This window comes from Lissotriton vulgaris, chromosome 10 (assembly GCF_964263255.1).
Source record: "Lissotriton vulgaris chromosome 10, aLisVul1.2, whole genome shotgun sequence".
In the NCBI taxonomy this organism is placed as follows: Eukaryota; Metazoa; Chordata; class Amphibia; order Caudata; family Salamandridae; genus Lissotriton; species Lissotriton vulgaris.
Window position 1 is genome coordinate 950,062,754 of NC_141698.1, and position 18,602 is coordinate 950,081,355.

Sequence of the window (18,602 nt, forward strand, 5' to 3'; positions counted from 1 at the left end):
GGTTCTTTTCTCGTGGAAAACAGAGGCATCTATTTACTCATGCCGAGCCTGAGAAAACAGGAGTACAAGGAGCAGTTCTATTGCTTTCCACTCCAATTCAAGCCATAGTAAAACTATGCCCATCTCAATAGTCAAACAAGCAATCCCCCCAAAAAATAAATGTAAAAAAGCAAAGAAAAACAGGAAAAGCAAACTAATGAACTGGTGTTGTTACTCACCCATACCGTATATTTCCTGTTTCTTGGTGGGGGCCCATGGAGTAGTTTTTAGAGGGAGGTTTGGTGGGGGTACCCTTTCCTTTAGAAGCGGTATCTGGGGTTACTGACCACCCCCTCCCACCTGAATACCTTTCCTTCCCGTCACACGAGCCCAGGCAGGCCATTTTCTATATTGCACAGGCTGGCGATTTTCTAGATCTCTGGCCAGCAGCAGGAAGTCAAGTCAAGTCAAGTCAAGTCAAAAGATTTATATAGCGCGCTACATACCCAGAGGGTCTCAAGGCGCTTGGAGAAGGGTGGGGAATTACTTGTCGAATATCCAAGTTTTAAGTTGCTTTCTGAATGCTAGGTGGTTCTGAGTGAGACGAAGGTGAGTGGGGAGTGAGTTCCAGGTTTTAGCTGCCAGGTAGGAGAAGGATCTACCTCCCATGGTGGTTTTGTTGATGCGAGGTACGGTAGCAAGGGCTTGGTTGGAGGATCGTAGCTGGCGGTAGGGGGTGTAGAAGGAAAGTCGTGTGTTGAGGCATTCGGGTCCAAGTTCGTAAAGTGCTTTGTGTGCGTGGGTTAGAAGGCGGAAAGTAATCCTCTTATTGACGGGGAGCCAGTGGAGGTTTTTCAGGTGACTAGAGATGTGGTCTTTACGCGGGATGTCTAGTATGAGTCTGGCTGATGCGTTCTGGATGCGTTGGAGTTTTTTCTGGAGTTTTACGGTGGTACCGGCGTATAGGGTGTTTCCGTAGTCCAGGCGGCTTGTAACCAGTGCATGGGTGACCGTTTTTCTGGTTTCGGTGGGGATCCAGCGAAATGTTTTTTTGAGCATGCGAAGAATGTTGAAGCAAGATGATGAGACGGCGCTGACCTGTCTGTTCATAGAGAGTGAGGAGTCCAGGATGACGCCCAGGTTCCGTGCGTGGTCCGTCGGGATGGGTGCTTTTCCAAGGGCCTCTGGCCACCAAGAGTCATCCCAGGCGGAGGGGGAGGTACCTAGGATAAGGACTTCTGTTTTGTCTGAGTTCAGTTTCAGACGGCTGTGCTTCATCCACTCGGCTACTTCTTTCATTCCTTCATGTAGGTTGGTTTTGGCGGTGTTAGGGTCTTTGGTGAGTGAGAGGATCAGTTGAGTGTCGTCAGCGTAGGAGATGATGTTGAGGTTGTGTTGGCGTGAGATGGCCGCGAGGGGGCTCATGTATACGTTGAAGAGGGAGGGGCTGAGTGAGGATCCTTGTGGTACGCCGCAGATGACTTCAGTGGCCTCTGACTTGAATGGTGGGAGGCGGACTCTCTGGGTTCTTCCGGTGAGGAACGAGGTGATCCATTCCAGTGCTTTTCCTTGGATTCCGATGTTTCTGAGGCGCTGTAGAAGGGTGCTATGGCAGACTGTGTCGAAGGCTGCGGAGAGGTCGAGGAGGATGAGGGCGACTGTGTCTCCATTGTCCAGTAGAGTTCGAATGTCGTCTGTTGCTGCGATGAGGGCGGTCTCCGTGCTGTGTTTGGCTCGGAAGCCGGACTGTGAGGGGTCGAGGGATTTGTTGGTTTCGAGGAAGGCGGTGAGCTGGTTGTTGACAGCTTTCTCGATGACTTTGGCTGGGAATGGAAGGAGCGAGATGGGGCGGTAGTTTTTGAGTTCGGTGGGGTCCGCTGTGGGTTTTTTCAGAAGGGCGCTAAGTTTGGCGTGTTTCCAGCTTTCCGGGAAGGTGGCGGAGTTGAGGGAGCAGTTGATGATGTCTCGGAGGTGTGGTGCTATGATGGAGTCTGCTTTGTTGAAGATGTGGTGAGGGCATGGGTCTGTGGGGGATCCCGAGTGGATGGAGTTCCTCAGGTGGATGGTGTCCTCAGTGGAGATTGGGTTCCAGTCATTAAGGATGTTCAAGGGGGGTGAAGGTCCTGCAGAATGTTGGGTGGGTTGGTCTCCGGGTTGGTTGTCGAAGCTGTTGTGGATGTCTGCGATTTTGTTGTGGAAGAATGAAGCTAGGGAGTCGCAGAGGGCTTGAGAGGGGGTGATGTCGTTGGAGTTGGCTGAGGGGTTGGTAAATTCTTTGACGATGTTGAATAATTCCTTGCTGTTGTGGGCGTTGTTATCTAGTCGGTCTTTGAATGCGGCTTTCTTGGCAGATCGGATTAGTTGGTGGTGTATTCGGGTGGCGTATTTGAAGGCGTCCCTGGTGCTGGTGTTTGGGTCTTTTTTCCAGGCCTTCTCGAGGGAGCGACAGAGTTTCTTCGATTTCTTAAGATCATCGTTGAACCAGGAGGCGTTTTTGCTGCCTAGTTTGATTTGACGTTTTTTCAACGGTGCTAGGATGTCGGCGCTGTTGGATAGCCATTGGGTGAGGTTAATGGCTGCTTGGTCGGGGTTTGAGGAGTGGGCAGGGGGGTTTTGAAGAAGCGATGAGGAGATCTGGTCGATGGTGATTTTGATCCAGTTTCTTCGCAGAGTAGGTTGAGGATGGTTGTGAGTTGTGGTCTTATTGTAGATAAAGTGAACGCAGCTGTGGTCCGTCCAATGGAGAGTTGTGGTGTGACTGAAGGAGACATGTTTGCTGGAGGTGAAGATAGGGTCGAGTGTGTGACCTGCGATGTGGGTGGTGGTAGTGACAAGTTGTTTGAGTCCGAGGTTGGCGAGATTGTCCAGAAGGGTGGTGGCGTTGCTGTCATTGCTCTTTTCCAGATGAAAGTTGAGGTCTACCAGTAGAATGTATTCCTCGGAGGGGAGGGCGTGTGGGGTGATAAAGTCAGTGATGTCGTCGCTGAATTGTGCACGGGGTCCTGGAGGTCGGTAGAGGAGGGTGCCTCTGAGTGTGGTCTTGGGATCGGTGTGGATCTGGAAGTGAAGGTGTTCGGCGCTGGCAAGGTTGACGTCTGAGCTGGTTGAGATGCGGATGGAGTTCTTATGGACGATAGCGATGCCTCCTCCTGTTTGGTCGCTGCGGTCCTTACGGATGATCTTGTATCCTTCCGGGATGGCAATGGTGATGTCTGGGGCTGATGAGGCGTTCATCCATGTTTCTGTTAGGAAGGCGACGTCGGGAGAAATGGTGTCTAGTAGGTTCCAGAGGTCGATGGCGTGTCTGTGGACCGAGCGGGTGTTGAGCAGGATGCATTTTAGGTGGTTGGAGTCAGATATCTGTTGTGTGTTTGTGGATGAGGAGTTGTTCTTGGTGCCGTCGAACTTGTAGGAGTTGCAGGAGAAGGGTCCATGGGTGTGTCCAGGAGCGGCTTGGACGCTGTTGGGGATATGGCCGGGGTTTAGGGCTAAGAGGGTGGTGGCGTCGTATGAAATGCGGGTGGGGTGGGTGGTACGAGGGCCAGGGGGTCTGGCGCTAGGCGCGGTCCAGGCGCGGACGGGCGTAGACGGGCTTACCTTTGGCGCACCTTCGGCGCGGCTGCAGCGCGTGGACGCTGCGCGTGGGACCATGTGACTAAAATGGAGAGTGGAGGGGGCGGAGCGTGGGAGGGGCAGCAGGGAGGCGGGAGCGAGGTGGAGGGAGGGCTCGGGTCAACAAGCAAGATGGCCGCAACAACAACAAACAAGGATCAATGGAGCGCTATGAGGGCCAAATATAGTTACAGATACTATAGCAGTGGGAGCGGGTTCAAGCGCGGAGACAAAGCGCTATGCTGAAAGTAATACAATGACAGGTACTGCGCAGCCGAGTACACAATGCGCAATGTTAACGCTGAATCCAATACAAGGTAATGCACAGCCAGGTAAACAAAGCGCTATGCGTGGCTTTTGCACTGCTGCCGGAGAGAGGCGAGCTCCGGAGTCTAATCGGCTTAAGAGCTGCTTGGCAGCGGGTTCTGTGTTTGGTGGGATGTTCAGGGGGGCTAGGGCCGGCAGGCAGCAGAGTCGTGGATCCCAGCTCTGGAAGGGAGCAGAGTTGCGGGTTGTACGGCTCGGAGTGGGAGGAAGCTCAGCTATGGCCTCGGGTAAGGGAGGAAACTCGTGGCGGCTGGGTCCCGAAGAACAGCTGGGGCGGACACAACCAGCTAGCGTGACGCGTGTTTCTGAAATACTGTAAGATCTTAGTACAAAACAACACATGGGAAGAATGTTGACCCAGTGTTTAAAACTACATGGTTACTGACATGCTGGCCTTAAATGAAAAGAAAACATCAACAGCTTCTTCTTAGATTTAAATGGCTCTTTTATTAATGATCACGTCATAGTTTTTGATCACCAGCACACTAGGTTTATTTTGTGTGAGGGACGAGCCCAGACGTTGGTTTTGCGTTGTGGGGAACTCTACGCTAAAGGCAGTCACGTCTGGAAGCTCACTCTGCCCCGTAGAAGTAGTCTAGACCTGCAGCGCTGCCCGGCAGGCATGTAATTGAAAGGCTGGTGGAAGCGCTGCCCGGGTATTCAGCCCTGTAATCTATAGGCGAGAGCGCTGTCTGTGCACGGGTTTACCAAAAGGCTTTCAACGAGTGGTCTTGAAAGCACACGACAACCAGACTAAGCAGTACAACCACAGGGCTCCATCGCGCTTTCACTTTAATGAAAGAAAGACAGCTGCTTGTTTATATTTGCAAAAAACAAAAACGCGAGTACGAGGGGAGGAAACTTTAAAAACAAGTTACATGTACTCCGAGGTGGAGGCTGAAGTGAGGAGAGGCTCCCTGAGCGGAGGTGTGATACGAGGCGAGGGGTGCGGGGATGAAGCAAGGAGAGGCTGTCCGAGCAGCCATTACGAGGGTGGGGATGGCGCTGCACATGAAAACAAGGGTCTCTGTATGTGTGCGCATGTGTGTGTGTGTGTGTGTGTGCTCGTGTGTGTGCGTGCGTGCGTGTGTCTCCCTGTGTGTGCGCTCGTGTGTGTGCTTGTGTCTCTGTGTGTGTGTTCGTGTGTGTGTCTCTCTGTGTGTGCGCTTGTGTGTGTGCGTTCGTGTGTCTCTGTGTGTGAGCTTGTGTGTGTACGTGCGTGTGTCTCTGTGTGTGTGCCTCTCTGTGTGTGTGTGAGGAAACTAAAGCAGGGGGGGTGTGGTTGTGTGTGTATGCGAGAAGTGCATGAGGCTTTCAAGGGAGACAGGAGATGGTGAACGCGCGCGCGACCTGATCCGATTCCGGCATGCTGCGCTTGCCCATCTCCTGTCTCCTTGAAAGCAGACTCGCCGACTATAGGTCTCGCTGCGACATCGCTTTGCGATGCGTTGCAGGTGCGAGACCTAAAAATGCCTTGCTTCTTGTGTATTTCGTTTGGTATGCATGAGAGTCCAAACAAACAGATTCTAGATCTGTTAGTGCGATTTCCTTAGGGGATCAGGGTTGTAACGTTCCAAGGTTGAACACACATTTGTTACCCTGTAAGGTTAGGGGTGCAGATGGTTCATGGTGGGCTAGCAGGAATATAGGCCAACATAACCTGAGAATGTGCTAGGAATCAATCCGGCAAAATCCTGACGTCTATGTTGTCCAACAAACACACAGCTTTACTGTAGAGGTACTAACCATACGACATGGCGCCGCCGTTTTACGTTGGGCTCTTATTTAATGGATTGCTTGAGTAGGTTTATTTTGTATTACCGAAGACCCCTATTCATCAACTAATAGGCGATGTCCTTGGTGTTAGGGAACATATCCTCCTCAGCTAAGTAAGTAAACCCCCATATATTGGCTGTAGATAGTTCAAAGTTGAACGTTTCCAAGGATAACCCATAGTGGTACCCTCTCTGAATTCCACATCTTATGGCTGACCAAGCAGCACATTAACATACCTGAGAACAGCAGATATATGTTTACTAAGAAGAAGCTGCTACAACATGATCTCACACTTACAGGTGGGGATGTTACCCTCGTAGTTGAGGCTCACAAAAGCATTTGGGACAGAGAGAGTCTATTCATGGGTTACATTCCCAGCAGCGGACAACTGAATTTACACTTCAGCTGACGTTCCAAATAACTATACAGCTTATGAACCACTAGAGATACCATTAATAAACACAGAAAATGGTTTGTAGGAGCCCTACCACAAAATACAGAAGGCAAATTTGTTGCCCTTAGCAATGAGCAAGCAACATGGACAGTCTTAGCGAGTTACACAGTACACCCAAAAGTAGCTAATATGACAGCAGCACAGTTACGAAGACTATATACTGGTCTAATTGACATATATGGATGTCTTACCCAGTTGGTCATGCAAACAATGACAGTCAATCCTGTGAAGACTGCTCAAGCTGCGCATCACAATTGTCTACACCAGGCATTAGTCCCTAGACCATCAATGCTGTCAAGGTTAAAATTCCCATCAGACAGGGAGAGATTGCGTTCTGGATTACAAAAAAAACAAGTCAGCTTGAAGCAGTGTTTCCCCATATGGGACCCCAGGAAAAACATAGAATTCTTACCATATACTTGCCAATGGGGATGGCTCTCCCTGTGGAAGATTGTTCCTGCAGTATATACTAGAACTCATGGAACACCCTTATTAGCTATTTTGTCAGGGGTGCTTAAACAGAACCAAATTGAGTACGGGCAGCCTCTGCCCTATATTTGGGGATGAAACTGATTGTCAATTTTACTGCAGTGTCCACCATTATGTTAAGTAACATTAAAGGGGTGGCAACATCAATGGCCAAACACAAGCAAGTCAATAATTTGGCTCCGGGACCGCAGGATCGCAAAATGTTTTGAAGAAACTTAAGCAACAGAGGATAGAGATAATCTGGGAGCCAGGCCTACCAAACCTCAAATTATGAGTATCCAGGGTGGCACAACCATTGCTGCAACCCCTGGGGTGCCCCTCCAACTTACATACCCTGTGTACCAGGGTCCATATACTAGAGACTTACAAGTAAACTAGCATTTTCCAAGTGGGAGCAGCCAAATCATCATACACTTTAGGGACAGGGCACAGGCACGGATGTCTGATTAGCAGGCCTCAGTGCACTCTAAGAGTAAAAGAACCAGCAGGATCAGTCAAAATACCCGAGGGTGAAAACCCAAAAAGAGGCTTTTTACTTAAACTGACTGTTTACCCAACTTCACTTTACTGCTGCGGGTTTTTGAGCATATACTTATAATGCTAACTGCAAAATGTCACATCCCAGAAGACAATTCAATGTCTGATAAAAGGCCATGCCCGACTTAAAGTGAAACATTTCTCATGGGGACACTTGGCAGCTATGAATGTCCGCACAACAGATGAACCACCTTCATGCAGTCAGGCAGACAGTACAGAAAAGTAGTGGCAAGTATGCTTAAGGCATATCCTTGCAGGTGCCTTAGAGTGCACCGCTACAAAATAGTCCGGTATAATTAAAAATGTTAAAGTTATCACAAGATAAGGTTGGTCAACCCTATGAGGTCATAATGCAGAGTAAGGAGGAGATGGCCATGCCCTGAAATTTTGTTTATTAAAACATTTGAATATAGAACTCTGACTTTTTAAATCCATCTATAGTTTAGTAAGAAATCGTACTGAGAGAGTGAGCGCAAAAAGGTAATAAGCCCATTCAACCAATTTGATGACACTACTGCATTACTTTTGTACTTACTGCATCATTTAATAAACACTGGGAAAACACAGTTTTTGTCTATTTTGGAGATTAGGCAAGTGGATAGACACTATTATGAAAAGGTCTGAAAAATACTGATAAAACACATCACCAAAATTCATAAAAAATAAAATAGGACATCCTATCTATGTGCTAAACCCACGATAAGAACAGTGGCCCACTGCCTGAAAGTGAGGGGACGCTTAGTGCCCATCTCAAGGCCACAGAACACAACCAGGCTTCATTCTTGTCAAGGCTCTGGTCTAGTTCTCTGTGAGCACACACGATTAATGTGCAAGGGCCCTACATCAAAAACCAGTGTAACAGATACATGAAGTTGAAAATTCAGGGCAGGTGAACATGACTGTATAGCATGCAAGGAACATAACCATCTTGGCAGAACTTATCATAGTTTTTGCATGGTATGTCAAAGAACAGCAGCTTGCAGATTACTTGCCAGAGAGTTTTCCTAAAACACATATGTCTAAGATGTTGTGGGGCTCCACCTTTACCAAACGTTATCATTTTCATAATCGCATTCGTCCTCTACAACTAATTTCAGACTAGGAGGACTATAATTTATTTGCACATTGCTCAAAACGTTCCCCTCTGATATGAAGCAAGAGAGTTTGTGCATAGCACATTTTATCCTGGTAATTGATTTAATGTGACAAAATACATACCACAGTAAAAAGTTTGCGCTGTAACGGTGGATAGGATGTAACTTCCTTTAGTGTCCATGAACAAGCCATGTTTGGTCTTTGTCCTAGACCACTGCAAGGAGCATCAAGGAGGATTCGATCAAAAGATTCTGGTGGGAATGGGGGTGCCCCTAAACAGATTGTGGGTAAATTATACAAAAATGAATTAAAAGATCATAGTATCTTAACAGTATTACTAAAGAGTCACTTAAACATATCCAACTATAGTAAGTTGTCAAACGTTTTATTTTTTAACTAAAAAGTAAATAGTTTGTATATATCACTACTAAAATAACTAGTGCAATGTTTAAAGTAAACTTTAGTTTACTTTGCGCTTTAGTTTGTGTCTGTACTCACAATGACATGTATGAAACAGGAGGCCCCTAGACAAACACATGAAGTAGTGCACTTCTAGTACAGCCACAAATACACATAAGACGTTTTGGTATTCAAAGAACGTGCTTTTTTTCTAAATACTGACGAAATCTACACATGTGAATGTTCCAGTGTGAACTCCTGCATATCGCTGAGGAATAGCCTACCGATCCTTAAAAACGACCGTCTTGTCAGACTCCTCCTCAGCAAATGTGTATAAGAATAGTATTTGGCAAAGACCACAATTACTTTTATGATCCAAATTATTCTATTTATTTTATCTAATAATAACATGGCATGTACTAATGAAAACAAAAGGACATTGCCATTACATTAAGAGAAATACGATATATCCTAGTCTTACTGTTACAATTTGACAATATACTGACAGTCCACCCTTTCTACTTCCACAAGACATCTATTTCTGATTGCCTTTATTCACAAAGCAGCAGTTACATATCTTTAATGATGATACCCGAAGCAGCGCTGGTGTATCATGCAGGAGAAAGTCACAAGTGTAAATCCTTATAGACACGAGACGTCTGCTGAAGCTCAACATACAATAACATAATGCATAAAAAACCTCGGCTATTGTTGATCGTTTTGGCCGGATTTCAGTGCATTTGTTTTTGGTTCACTGTGCCACTATAAAAAGTCAAATGCAAAGCGGCCATGGTCCAGCTCCTGGAGGAACCATCCAGCCTGAACTGCCAGGTAGAGCATCCTCCAGAGAATAAAATAACCAAGCCCAGACCGGTTTCCGCATACATGGGCTTCATCGGTAAGGTGCATCTTAATTCCTAAGCTCTACAGAGCAAATATGTAAAGCTCAAATCTGGACTAAGGGATAGGCAGAATCATTGTTATGGTGGGGCCTCTAAATATCTTCACCACTCTGTTGATTAGCAAACACCGACAAAGAAAACTTGGCTCCAACTGCTTTCTTTTACCATCTTCGTGTTCATTGCTTAAAGTACTTCCAAGCTCATGGTGAGATGTTCCAAACATTCAACACTGTTTTTCAGAAAGAAAATAATCTCTTTAGTTTCACCAAGCCTTCCTCAATGAGAGGATATTTTTTTCAAGCACTGACCAGTGCTTGCTTAAAGGGCTCTAAAGTTGATTATCTGCACTGACATTTGTAGTTCTGTATTTTGATGGTTAGGAGACATATAAGACAACTTTGCATAGAGCACATCAAAAATGTTAAAAGCATATTGGGGTACAATGGGGAATGTTACAAGAAATATGGAGTCCTTCCAGGAAACAAGTCATAATAGGTGACTTGAACAAGGAGCGCTGATCCGGACACCGCAAGAAAGTCGATATGGCCGAAAGAGAACCTTTAACTGTGCCCAAAGCAAAGCCTTGCTGAGCTAACGATGAAACAAACAACACTTCTGACGAAAGTGCAGTGAGAGAATCATCATGTTTGGTAGTGTACCAGGTCACAAACCTGTTCCAATGGCAGACATTTAAAGTCTTATTTGAGGGACGCCTGGCTGTCACAATGACTTCGTAGGCTTCTGCAGGAAGGTCTAAGTCGGTCAGCTGCTGCCGTTCAATCTCCATGGATGAAGGCAGAGCGTGATAAGGTTCAGGTGCAGGTCCCTGCTATACCGCATTCTCAGTGGTGGTGAATTAATCTAACCAAGGTTCTCCCCAGTCACGGAAGACACCTTGCACCACCTCTGGAAGGAGACACCATTTGTGATACGCAAAGCATCAGTGGCAGAGTTCATCCGTTCAAAGCCCAGTAGATGTTTTATGAACTCTCATTCCAGCCATGTCCAGAGACACATGGGCTCTTGACATCGGATCCAGGACCCCACAGCGCCTCGCTTATTGTAATACCACGTGGCGGTGGTGTTGTTTATGAACACCTGAATCAGCCTTGCTTTGATGAAAGGATGAAAGGCTTCCAAGGCCAGGCACTCAACTCCGAAAGGTTCATGTAGAGTTCGCCAGAGACCAACGTCCTCTGATAGCCACCTCTGCCAGATGGGTGTCACCACTCAGGAGTGACGCATCTGTAACCATTGTCAGATCTGGGTGGTGAAGGGAGAGCAGCCTACCGATGATCAAATTGGATTTCTTCAGCCACCACTGCAGATCTTTTGCAGTTCTTGCCGATATCTGGACCAGGTTTGAGAGATTCCCCAGATGCTGTGCCCACTGGGACTTCAGGTTCCACTGCAGAGCACGCATATGTGAGCGGGCATGTTGAGCTAGCAGGATGCGGAAAGCACAGCAGCCTCAGAGTCAAGCGCACTGAAATCCAGGATATCAGCTGAAAAATTGGAATCCTAGTCTGAAAATCTTGGACTCTCTACTCCAGAGGACTGGCTTGAAACTGCAGTGTGTCCAAAAAGCTCCAATGAAAGGGTGCGCCTAAGAGTTAGGTGTAACTTTGGCACGTTGATAGTGCAAACCAGCAAATGCAGGAAGTCTGCCATAGTCTGGAGGGGGTTGACAACTGCCTGGGGCAGTCCCGCCTTCAACAGCCAGTCATCGAGGTAGGGGAAGACTGGAACTCCTGGCTTTTGCAGATGGACTGCAACCACCGCCATCACCTTCATTAACATCTAAAGGAGGAGCTGGTAAGGCCAAAGCACAGCGAACTTAAAATGTTCATGGCCCACAGTAAACTGCAGGCAGTGTCTGGGGCCCAGCAGGATGGATATACGGAAATAAGCAATCCACAAGTACAACGCTACAATCCAATTTCCAGGGTCCAAGGCAGACAGGACCTGAGCCAACGTGAGCATTTTGAACTGCTCTTTTTTCAGGAAGTAGTTGTAAGCGTGCAGGTCTAGAATAGGGGGCAGGCCTCCATCCTTCTTTGGCACCAGAAAGTAGCGGAAACTGCAATCGCAATCTAGTTCTGAGGCCTGGACCCTCTCTAGTCAAAAGAGACTGCATTTCCTGATGAGGCAGGGAGAAGTAGTCTTCTGTCAGTAGGTCAGAGGATGGTGGCATGGACGTTGGGGTTTCTGTGAGGGTGTAATTCTGCTGAACTATTTGGAGCACCCATTTGTACAAGGTTACGGGCTACGTGGTAGGTGGTGCTGAATCCTGCCACTGACCACTTTCCCATGGAGAGAGGGGTTTGGAGGCTGTGGCTACTTGGGAGTTGGTGGAAGGGGCAGATCATTGGCCTTGGGTCCCATGGGGATTGTGGGAACTACGTCCATGGACACAAAAGGATTGGGGAGCCTGTTGGCTGTGTGGGATGGATGGGAATAGACGCAGTTGGTAGACACTGAAAGGGGCGAAAAGGCAGAGTGGGGCTGAAGCAGGGCCACGGAGAGTTCCTGTGACTGAGCAGTGGCTGTACTGTCCTCAAAGTGCTTGAATCTGCCTTATCAACAAAAGTAAAGTGCTATCAATGCGCATGTCCATAAGGGATGCCTGGACAAACCCCGAAAAGGCAGTAGGCTTCAACCAGGCGTGGCAACAGAGGGCCACGGATCAAGCAATTGCTCTACATACTTAGTCAGTTGTATGCAGTCCGCAGCAGATAGTGAACTTTACTGTATCACTGTCATTTGTGATAGCCTGGGACAGGATGATTCGGGCCTCCTCCAACACCATGGGCAGCACTTGGCCCGGTATTCCCACACAGTTTGGGACTTGGTAGCACAAGAGGCACACAGTGCTTACTGACCACAGTGCAAGGCTGGTGGAAGAGAACATCCTCTTGCCAAAGGTATCCAGCCTTTTGAATTCCCTATCCGGTGGAGTGTTCGGGAATGCGCCTGGGTTGACTTTGGACCTGGAGGCCTGAATGAATAGGCTCTCCAGGGTGGGGTGCTGGGTAAGAATGGCTGGGTCCCCAGGAGCGGGGCAGTGGTGGTGGCAATAGTCCTGTGCATAGGAGTGCCTATGTATAGTTTGGCCCATGCCAAAGCAGGACAGAGTTTCAATAAAAAGGAGGAAAGGTTTTGTGAGGGCAACTCCTGGCTAAAGCACCTTGGTTAAGACGTTCGTCATGACCGCCACCGATGACAGAGTAACGTACCGGATCTCAGCTGTCCTCCTCCCCACCATGGCAAATGAAGCCAATTCCTCCATATCCACACTAGGAGGAGAGACAAGGCCACTGTCTGGGGAGGTGTCAGACCACTGCCATCCGCCAGTTCCTTATATCAGCTATCCTCGGGCTCTTCCATGAAGTCTGTATAACAATAAAGATCCTCCGATGCACCCTAATTGTATTCCCTACAGGGCCTATCAGCTTGGGGTCAGGGGTGTTGACAGCCCCAAGAACGGTGCCAATGGGACAGGCTTCAGAGATGGTTATGGCCTCACAACCGGAGCAGATCTGAATCCAGCAACAGATCCAAAAGACCCTACTAGTGCCTCAAGGCAAACTCACTAGTGGGAATTTAGTGGAGGCACCTGCCAAACCTGTAGGGGCCGACTGTGCTACAGAGGGGTTTTCCCTCCTAAATAAAAGTGGCCTCATCAAAGACACAGCTGGGCGGGGTCACTCTGGCCAATCCTGGGAGACTTTGAGTGGACCCAGACTCAGCCTCTGTAGCTGGTGCATGGGGGAGGGCTAGATTTGTGGCATTGTTTCCGTGCCTTGTCAAAAGATTTGGATCGGCATGGCAAAGTTAAAGAATGATTTCAACAACTAGGACTTTTTGTGAGAATTACCGGATGACTGCGAGTGTCATTATGGCATTTGGCTATGGCTCAACAAGTGGGTACAGGAGCTTCTTTGAGACTGGGAGCTGGAGCATGGCAGTGTTGACGTCGGTCGACAAAGAAATTAATGGAGTGCGCCTGAACCGCCTTAAGGTTCATCACTCAATAGTCGGAAAGGCCTTGGAGTCGTGGCTGCGTACAGGCACCAGAGGCAAACCAGGTGGGGGTCTGCCAAAGACATCTGCCTGTGACAGGATCCACAGTGTTTAAACCCCAAAGGTTTTTTAGGGGACATCCCTATTGCACACTGCGAGCTTAAGCTCAAAACAATTTCAATAAAGGTTTGAAAAAAATAGTCCCAAAAAATCGACTGAGGTAGCGGTTTCCAGATCTGTACTGATGGTGGAGAAAAAAAAAGAAGTGATGCCAGCACGCTGAGGTGGCATCTATATAGGCACCGGGCACGTCACTTTCAGTGTGGATGACGCAGAGCCTCTGTGCTATATACCGGCACATAGAGGTACTTTTCAAGATTTCCCGGATCCAGTCTAACACTTGGGGAATATTCTAAGGTAAGGAATTTTCGGCTAGATGTCACTATCAGATATGTGTTCTTGCATCTTTTGAAACTGGATTGTCAGGGTGCCGGTCTCCAAATATGAAGCAAAAGTACAAAGATGAGGCTTTCTGTTTACTGAAACTAGTACCTGTGACCTAGGACTACTTTAATTACAACCATGTGCATAACTTAATAAGGGAGAAAGCTTACAGTCATGAACTTGATTGGGATGGGTGGTGGAGTGGATTATTATGAAGAAGATTTCAGTGAGGGCACTCACCAGTATTTCCTCTTCCAGCTCAAGCTATTGCTCTGTCCTCTCACCTGTTCCTTTACCCTGAAGGTGCAATGTTTGATTTGCACATCTACTAACTCGAGGAGCCTTATCCTCCTGTACATTCAGCAGAACTCAAGTGCTACCTTCAGTGGTTATCACTGGCATTCTGTACACACAAACAGCATGTGTTGCGACAGACTGACTGCCTTGAGTCTCACGCCAAGTATCTAGGAAGATGCTTGACAAAAGAGCTTCATGCAATATTTGTTGTCGCTGAAAGAAGTGACATTCTGAACAACATGTTCTTCTAATTTATTTATTTATTTTATAGTTTTATAGAGCGCAAACCAGACCCGTGAGGGTATCAGAGCACTTTAGAGGATTACGGGTGGTATACAAAGAGTTAGGAAGGGAGGGACCAATTGGGTAAAATAGCTAGAAAACATACCATAAACATGCAAAAAGTGCTCCAACCATGTGTTCGGAATATTCATCAACATTTTCAGTTAAAATATTTCCTAGCAGGGTGATTTTGACCTGCAGCCTACACCAAACACACTTCTAAAAGGAAACATTTTGCAATATGCCAGCGACACTATTTAAAGTTAATTGATGGCTCGATTCCAACTGTGACAAAGGCCAAGAAAAAAGGAAAATAGACTTCACTGTGGAATATATACTATCTGGAGAGGCGTGCATGACTCAAAACAAGCAGAGCCAGTGAATATACGGTCTAGAGTTGGTAACTACATCTAGTGAACAGAGACCCTCATACTTGATCAGAACATTTATCATTATTATATATTGTCTCTTCAATGTTTCCCCCATCTCTAATTATATATGCTGTTAATTTAGTGTAAATCAAAATATTTGAATCGAGGTTGGTTTGCAAAAAAACAATGCATTTTTTAAAAGGCAGTGAGAAAACTGCAACCACTTTTACTGAATGCATAGTACAAACATAAGGCCCCAAGATATCTGATTTTATCACAGTATCTGGGACATGCGTCCCATGGAGCATTTCCCACCAAAAAATGCATATAAATTACCTGTAGAGTCACTCAAATTCTCGGATGCAAGTGCCTTCGTCCCATTGTAGCAGAATGCTTTAATTGATTTTAATTTTAATATTGCAGCATTGTGCTTAATTTTGTCTACTTTGTTTGCAATCTTATCCATGGCAATTATTTCTCCCTGGAAATATAAAGATATAGCACAGTTAAATGTATTCGCCAACTTCTGTAAATTACACATATGCTTCCAATGGCGGCATGAGAATAAATGGAAATTTAATTTAATTTAAATGAGAGTTCTAATTTATGATAGCTTTCTTTGAAACACAAACCAAGCGCGAGAGAGTCATAAAAAAGTCAAAAACAAAACACAAATCACCAAATAAAAGTAGCAAGTATCAGAATACATCTTAAAAATATCCTCTGGACAAATCTGGGGAAAAGGATGTCATTAAAAAATAGAATAGATTTTTGTTATAGTGTTTCAAACTGCATCACTGAAAGTAATAGGTATTATTATCATTACCCTATTTAATGCTACAACTTTTACGGATCATAGAATTAGGCAAGGCTTGCTAGGATTCGAACTCAGACTTCCTGATTACAGCAGATGATGCGGAGCCATCTTGGCAGATAAAACTAATACAAGTCAGAAAACAGCCTTCACAGCTAGGATCCGCCTTACAGGTCGCAAAGGGACCAATTTGCAGAATCGGCCCGTTTGCGACCAGTAAAATTATATTTGCGATGCATCAAGCACAAATGCCTTTGCAAAACAGGTAATTGTATTTTTTTTGATTACCTAGTTTGCGAATGCAGTTAGGGAATCGCAAATTTCAATTCCCTAATTGCGATGCATTATGCATTGACAAATTGCGTTTTCGCAATTTGGAAATGCAAATTACCATCATCTTCAAGTTGATGGTAATTTGCAATTCCTTTGAAAAATGCACAAAAATGCATTTTTCAAAGTGCAATGTGCTGCATACACATGCCCTTAGGGGATTTGTGTGCACCATATGTGCATACTTACCTTTGTTGGGGGGGTGCATCAGGGTGGCCTTTTGTCCACCTTGCACCCTTGAAATTGCATGCGCAATTTGCGATTACCTATTTGGTAATCGCAAATTGGGAATGCTGTCCCATTCCTTCCTATGGGCCTCTGGGCCCATAGGAACGAATAGGAAGGCATTCCTTAATTGTGAATCACAATTTGAGAATCACAATTAAGGAATATGTAGGAATTGCTGATATTTTAGTGAAACCTACATGCGATTCCTTAATAGTGATTATTTAAGAATCGCTATTAAGTAATCACTTCCTTAGCTTGATGCATGTGGCCCTTAGTGACTTTTCTTGGGATTCAGTCTCAACATTTCGTACAAGGTCAAACAACATTGGGTACTGTTTTCTTGTCCCCGTTCAGCAACATCTCCTAACGTTTTTAGACACAAAACAGTAGCACATCCGCAGTTTCTAATACAATAGTACTTATCATATAAACTGTGTCTCAGCCACTTGGAGAGCAGACAGGAGAATCCCAGCAGAGAAATCAGTCTTGCAACGGAGGCAGCAAGCAGCCTTGCTTAAGCTGACTTTACACATACGATGCGGACTACCTAACAACACACACCAGGCATGGGGTCCGGTGCTAATCCCAGAGATCACTAATATATCCCTATGCTCACATAGCAAGGGTAGGCTTTGTTAGATATATTATTTTTCATGGTTGGGTTGTTCATCGTTTACAGCCTGCTAATAATGTTGATCACTTTGCTTAGTTGTATCTGTTTACTTATCACAGCAAACCTGCTTTAAAATAGACTACACTAGTTTCAATAAATATATTGTAAACTTCATTTGTGTCTTTCTTCTGTTTACTATGGACATGCACGAGTCAGAACGAAAGGTGATAATCTGTTTCAACGGTTCACTTGGGGACTAGAGGTCCATATTCTAGGTTCGGCAAAATCACGACATTCTGGAAAGGTTAGGAGTGCAGGAGAGGCACTGTGAGCTAGTCGGATTTGGGCCTAGAGGTACTGATGTGTTAGAGAGACTCAGTTGCTACATTCTGATGTCTTGGTCTCCCAAGGCACAGTTCTGTTTCCAAACAAGAAACCCTGCAACAATCTCGTAATTATTTTTTATAAAGCTTAAGAAAAATCACAATAAGGTGGCTGCTGTACATGTACGCACCTGGTTAGCATCCATCTAGAAATGACATTTAAAGGTTTAGGAACAACCATTAAAAGATGGCCGAATTGCATGCAACAGAATGCTTTGTGGTCACCTGAAATTATCAACCTTCAAGGTCTGGACGATACTATTGGCTTTGCCAATGCTTGTGATATGAATCAATAATCACTGGCACACTCAAAAGTACGAGCAGGTGGCAGTGAGTAACTCTGGAAATACATTTTTCCCTGGTGGGGGCACTTGGGAAGGATGGGAAGTAGGAACAGCAAGAGGGTACAAACAAGAGGTTACAACAGGGGGCTACTTAAAGTCCAACTATAATCCCAAAAGCCACAGCAAAATAAAGGCAAAGTTATGTAAACTGGCACAAAATGCCATGGCTTTAAGGACAGCCCACACACCCAAAAGCAATTCTTTAACAAGCACTGGAAAAGCAAATCTATGTAAGTCAATGCTTGTTTTCATGTTTTGTCATGGTTTCTGTAAAACGTCATTGCTGCAGAACTAAACAAAAACATGGTCTCAAAAAATTGATATTGGCACAGTAAACTCTTACAATTAAGGCGACTATTTTGTGTGTGCATTTGCTCCTTGTAAAAATTAATTACTCACAGTGAATTTAGCCAATGGATGAAGTGGGCTGACTTACTGCCTATTGCTATGTGCTGTAGTGGGTGAAAGAAAAATGTGAGACAGCATGAGAGACCTATTGACTTTAACAATGCATGCTATTTCTACTGTCTCGGCATCTCTGATTGTAATCATACCGGACTGTAAATATTATGTTATTGTACCCTTCACTCTTGCATAGATTTCCTTTGCCACATTGGGCTGTATCACTGTGTAAGAACCTAGTTAGTCAAATAAAGCACTCTGAATTTCTTAAGACCACATTCACTGTGTAGAAAAATTGAAGTAACTTAAAAATAAAATGTGAGAATCATAATGTTTAAATGTAGAAATCTAGTAGGACCCCCATGCAATTAGCTAAACATATCATAGATATAAGGTATCAAATGACACCGGGCCAGCAAATATGCAAACCCATCCACCAGAGCAAGAAAAACATAACCATTCTCATGTTGCTGATGCAACGGAGCAAAAAAGCTTGAGTGG

At 45.7% G+C, this 18,602-nt stretch overlaps 1 protein-coding gene across 1 annotated transcript in view; it reads right to left on the minus strand.

Annotated features, from left to right (window-relative positions):
• Positions 1 to 18,602, minus strand: part of NSUN6 (NOP2/Sun RNA methyltransferase 6) — a 131,197-nt gene that overhangs the window by 20,846 nt on the left and 91,749 nt on the right. The window contains exons 8-9 of the mRNA XM_086941956.1: positions 15,324 to 15,468; positions 8,393 to 8,541 (exon numbers count right to left, since the gene is read on the minus strand). Coding sequence (XP_086798082.1) covers positions 8,393 to 8,541; positions 15,324 to 15,468 — 294 coding nt within the window. The remainder of the gene's footprint in view (positions 1 to 8,392; positions 8,542 to 15,323; positions 15,469 to 18,602) is intronic.